The 5,545-nt window shown below is 57.6% G+C and overlaps 1 protein-coding gene across 1 annotated transcript in view; it reads right to left on the minus strand.

The window, feature by feature from the left end:
* SULF2 (sulfatase 2) overlaps positions 1–5,545 on the minus strand; it is a 117,047-nt gene that overhangs the window by 17,209 nt on the left and 94,293 nt on the right. Inside the window, exon 7 of the mRNA XM_040638438.1 lies at positions 2,689–2,864. Coding sequence (XP_040494372.1) covers positions 2,689–2,864 — 176 coding nt within the window. The remainder of the gene's footprint in view (positions 1–2,688; positions 2,865–5,545) is intronic.

The following is a 5,545-nucleotide window of genomic DNA, read 5'->3' on the forward strand; positions in this document are numbered from 1 at the left end:
CCCCCCCCCCCCCCCCCCCCGGTTGGCTCTGAAGAAGCGAGCCGCCCTAGATCATCACCCCCGCGAGGACGTGTGGTGACTGTTCGGGGAGGCAGGCTGTGTGACTCCAGGTGCCCTGCTTGCACCTGCACAACCCCGGGAGCGGGGGAGCGGTCCGTCCCCAGCCCGGCCTCCCGCCCTGCAGCCGAAGCAGAGGAGCAAGCCAAGCAGGGCCCCGGCTGCTGAGCCACGGAAACCGTGAGCTGCCACCGTGAGCTGCTGTCACGCGCTCAGTGTGTGGCGACTTATTACGCAGCATCGAGGACTATCACCAGGCCCTTCCTGAGGACCCCTCCTCGTGCCCCTGCCCTGAGGCCGCGTCTCCCCATTTACTGCATCTTTTAGTCGTATATCTGGTTTCTTGTCTGTTGTCTACATAGCGTCTAATGGCAAGGCTGACACTTTCGTCTGTCTCGTTCACTTCCTAGCGCTTTTACACTTAGGGTACACAGCAGGTGCTCAATAAGTGTTAGCTTAGTGACTTTCGTTATCTATCTCCACCATGCGTCCGTCCCGTGTCTCGTCTCTGCCTGGCGCTGTTCCCAGTGTGGTAGTCAGGGACTTGAGGGGCGTGCCCAACGCAGGGCATGGCCCCCGCTGAATGCAGGATGCCGTGTGGGAACTCTCCATCAAGGCGGCCTGGTGTCCCCCACCCCATTCCCTGGGCTGAGGGGCAGGGCCTGGGTCCTAGGGTTTCAGTTGTCTTTGACCCCCTCCTTCTCCCCAGCCCAGCACCTTGCAAACACATGGCAGGTAGCCAGGCGTGCTGGGAGAGGTCCAGGGGGGGAGGCTGCGTTGTGGACGGGCTTGAGGGCATGACAACTTGATCTGTCAGGCGGAGGGAGCTGGAGAAGATGGCGGCGTGAGCAGGTGCCAAGTGGAGAGCTGGCAACCAGCCGCTGAGTTGGCTTGAGGCTGTCCAGCAGTCCTGCTCCCCTGGACTAGATGGGATGGACAGGATTGCTTTTCCCACCCGGCATCCATGCCCTGCTCAGTGGGAGCAGTGCCCTGCCTCACTCAGATTCCACCGCCTGATGGGCCGGGTCTGCTCACTCAAGGTCTTCTATCGCCCTGGCTACCGTGATTGGTTTGGGGATGGACACATGACCCAAGTCAGGCCGGTGAGAGTCAGCCTCAAGGCTTCTGTTCAAACCTGTGTTTGGTTTCCTAAACTGGATGTCTGCAAGTCATGGTGAGCCTACCACCACGAGAGAAAAGCCTGCCTGAGAATGAAGCCAATTCAGAGGAAACTGGGCTGACAAACAGAAAATGAAAGCTTCCTGATGTTATTGTCTGACTGCCGGATCCAGCCATGCCTGAAGCCAACATAGCCTTGGACTTCCCAATTACCATAGTTCTTATATTCCTTTTATCTTTCTTTTTGGGAGGGGGGCCTTATCTGGCTTCTGCTTGCAACCAAAGGTATCCTAGCCTTCAGCCCCAAGCCTGACATTAGCACTTTCTTTCTCTTGTCCATGTGGCGTGTGGTTTTGGGTCCTATGAACCAGATCAGAGACTCTGAGGCTGACCAAACCCATCATGTCAATGCCTGTAGAGTCTTTAGTGGGTCAAATTCTTTCCATTTACAGTGGTGGCTCAAGGTTTTAGAGAGGCAGGAGTAGAGGCTGCCTGGCTTAAAACCCAGCTCCTTCCCCGACATACCACATGACCGCAGACAACCTAACCTCTCTGTGCCTCAGTAAACAGGGTCACGGTAGCTTCTGCCCCACAGGGTTGTTGGGATGCTCACGTGACTTACGTAGCTATAAAGGGCTCAGACCCGGGCTGAAGAATGAGCTCGATAAGCATGCCTATTATCACAGCTCTCCTTACATGGGGACCCCGAGATCCAGGGACGGGGAGGGATTTGTTGAGATCGGCAGGCAGCGATCAGCCCGGCCTTGAACCCACGCGACCCATCTTCTGGAATTGTTACCAAGCATTCTTTCTAAGGAATGGAAGTCAGGCCAAGTAAGTGTCTTAATAGCAATTTATCTGCATTTCAAAAAACCATTTGAGTTGGTCTCCGTAATGTGCAGTTGATCTGAGGAAGCCGCTGCTATGACACTTGCCTTTCTAGCCTCTCCCTGCCCCAGGGATGGCGTTTGTGCTGCCAGAACGTGGCAGCCCAAAGGTTAGCCCAAGGAGAATGCCAGGGTCCTGGAGAACGGATGGGGGGGAGACTGTCTCCCTCTGTGCTGTGGCCTGAGCTGGGCCAGCTGACCTTGGCAGACAAGCCCCGACCGAGCCGGCAGGGTTCCTCCCCGACAGTCGCCCCAAGGATCACCCAGGCCAGACAGAAATCGAGGTGGCCTTCCCATGCGCCAGCGGCGACGCACACGTAGCCCAGCTCCCTGACTCCCTGGCACGCTGCCCCACCAGAAACAATCTGTTTTCACAGGTGCTAACGGCCCCGTCTCTCCTTCCCCAGCAGACGGCTATAAAATGTGTCAGAACCCACCCCGGGGACATAATCAGTGTCTCACTTGGCACCAAGGCTCACCTGCCCAAATCACGTGCCGCCCAGGGGAGTGGCTTGGGGCTACGCGGTGGAACCACCCGCTTCTTGCCCAGCCGGGGGCCAATGGAGCCTGGAGGCCTCCCTGGAAACGCGGGGCCCTGGGTGGGGGGTGGGGGTGACGCACTTACAGCGAGCCGGCCTCCACGTTGGGGCCCCTCACGTAGAACGGGACCCTGATGTCAAACTCGTACGGCATGGACTTGCCCTTCACCAGGCCGAACTGGCCGATGTGGTAGCCGTGGTCGGCGGTATACACGATGTACGTGTTGTCCAGCTCGCCCGTCTCAACCAGCATGTTGTAGATCTGAAACGCAGGCGAGGCGGTGAGGGGGGGCAGGGCTGCAGGCACCCTGCGCCCTCGGGCCCGTCCCTTCTCAGCTTCGGGTCTTTACTGCATCTCACTGCTGGGGTCGGCGGTGGGGGGGGATCCTGGGACTAATGCATTTCTAACTGCAATGATTGCAGCCTCCCCACCTCCTGTCGCTTCCTGCCCCCCCTTCTTCGCAGCGTGTCTCCCCTTCTAGCTCTTTGGCGTGTTTGTGGCTCCTCAGGCCCTTGAATTAGATTGGGAGCTCGACAAGGGCGGGAGCTTTCGTCCCGTGTTCTCTGCTGCATTCTCATGGCCCTGGCGCTCAGCCGATGCTGCTTGCTGGATGGATGGGTGGATGGATGGATGGATGGATGGATGGGTGAACAAATGAATGAATGAGTGAATGAATGAATGAATGAAGGTATGCCGTGGCCTGGGGTAGGTGTTAGTGGTCTACAACAGCGCTGTCCCACAGAACTTCCCGCGGAGCTGGTGAGGTACCAGCGCCGTCTGAGATGGTGGCCCCAGTCGCATGGGGCTACTGAACGTCTGCACGTGGCTAGTGCGACCATGACACTGAATTTTAAACTATATGGATTTTAATTAAATTTATGTATATATGTCTGTATGTCTGTATTTAGATTTTATTTATTTATTTGAGAGAGAGAGAGAGAGAACGAATGGTGGGGAGGGGCAGAGGGAGAGAGAGGGACAAGCCAACTCCCCCCTGAGCAGGGAGCCTGTTGCAGGGCTCGAACCCAGGACCCAGGGATCATGACCTGAGCCAGAGGCAGACGCTTAACCGACTGAGCCACCCAGGTGCCTCATGGATTTTAATTAGTCGGTTAAGCGTCTGACTTTTGATCTGGGGGTCGTGAGTTCAAGCCCCATGTTGGGCTATATGCTGGATGATTTTTAAATAACCATGGATAAATAAAAAATGTATATACCACACGATGGAATATTATTCAGCCATAAAAAGAAAGATGTGTGTTACACATGGATGAATCTCGAAATTGTGATGCTGAGTGAAAGAAGTGAGACACAAAAGACCACATGTCCGTGATTCCACTTCGAGGAAGTGCCCAGAAGACACAGGTCCACGGACACACAAAGCAGGCTAGCGGCTGCCTAAGGACAGAGGCGGAGGCGGTCGGGGGGTGATGGCGGGGGCCATGGGGCTCCTGTCCGGGCTAACGAGCACATTCTAAAGTTGACTGTGCCGATCACACGGCTCTGCAGATTAAAGCCACTGGGCTCTACTTGCGTGAATAACAGTTCGCGGACTGTATCTCAACAGAGCTGCTCAAAACGTACCGAACGGGACAGGCCCGGCACCAAGCGTCACGAAGGCAGAGGCTGTGTGGGGACCGCTCAAGGCCACTTCCCCGGGGCTGCCACGCTGCCTGCTCACCCTGCCTCCGTTTCCCTTCCTCTGCAGCCCACGGCGCTTGGGGCCCAGGGAGGGTGGGGGGAGGGCGGCCTACCGTCTCCATGGAGTCGTCCACGGACATGAGGGTCTGCAGGCGCTTCCGCTGCAGCATGTTGGTGAACTCCATGTGGATGGGCTTCATGGGCCCCGTGTAGCGCATGATCCAGTGCTTGTCGGGGTTGGGCGCGTAGTTGTAGCTCGGTGTGCTGCGGGGGGAACACGTACCCAGCTCAGGCCGGGTGTGGGCACAGCCCTAGCCTCCCCAAATCCCCAGTCCCCTAGCCTCCCAGGTCCCCAGCCCTCCAGATCCCCAAATCCCTAGTCCCCTAGCCCCCAGGTCCCTAGGCCCCCAGGTCCCCAAATCCCCAGTTCCCTAGCCTCCCAGATTCCCAGTCCTCCAGGCCTCCAGTTCCCCAAATCCCTAGGCCCCTAGCCCCCAGGTCCCCAGACCCCCCAGCTCTCCAAATCCCTAGTCCCTTAGCCTCTCAGGTTCCCAGCCCTCCAGGCCTCCAGTTCCCCAAATCCCCAGTCCCCTAGCCCCCAGGTCCCCCAGGCCCCCCAGCTCCCCAAATCCCCAGTCCCCCAAGTCCCTAGCCCCCCATGCCTCGGAGGGCAGCCTCCTGCACCGCGTGAGGGTCCATCTGGGGAAGTCGCAGCAGCACACCAGGGGCTCTGCTAAACCTTACGGGCAGCATTTCTCCAGCGCGTGGTGTGCGCGTGGGAGGACCGGGGGTCACCCAGCCTTAAGCGACCCGGGACCGCCCAGGTGAGAACATCAGCCCCTCCGGCTCAGCTCTGCCAGCCCACCCACGACATCAGGCCCCAGTCTCAGTCTGGGGTGAGTCCCCTAACACTTCCCTGGAATTCGCTCTGCTCTCTTTCTTAAGAAGGGGAGAGGCTCAAGTCCAGAGCCTCCGGCAGGCACGGCCCCCCACTCGAATTTCTCAGCCTCGTGGTGATTTTTCAGTTACCTCGGGCAAAGGAGGGCTACTGTGGTTAAAGTATGACTACAGAGCTTCCTTTTGCAATAGATTTTGGTTAAAAATAAAAAAGAAAGAAAAAGGACATCGGCTACAAAATCAGATCAGTAACAGTCATGGACGTAGGGCCGAAAACGTGAGGACAGTGCTCGAGTGTACGTTTGTCACAATCACTCTTCCCGCTCGTTCTCATCTCCCAGTTACTGAAGATGAAACAGAGGGTCAGAGAAGTTCGGGGACCTGCCCGCAGGCCCATGGAGCGG

The sequence above is a fragment of the Ursus maritimus genome, unplaced genomic scaffold (assembly GCF_017311325.1).
Source record: "Ursus maritimus isolate PB19 unplaced genomic scaffold, ASM1731132v1 scaffold_22, whole genome shotgun sequence".
Classification (NCBI taxonomy): Eukaryota; Metazoa; Chordata; class Mammalia; order Carnivora; family Ursidae; genus Ursus; species Ursus maritimus.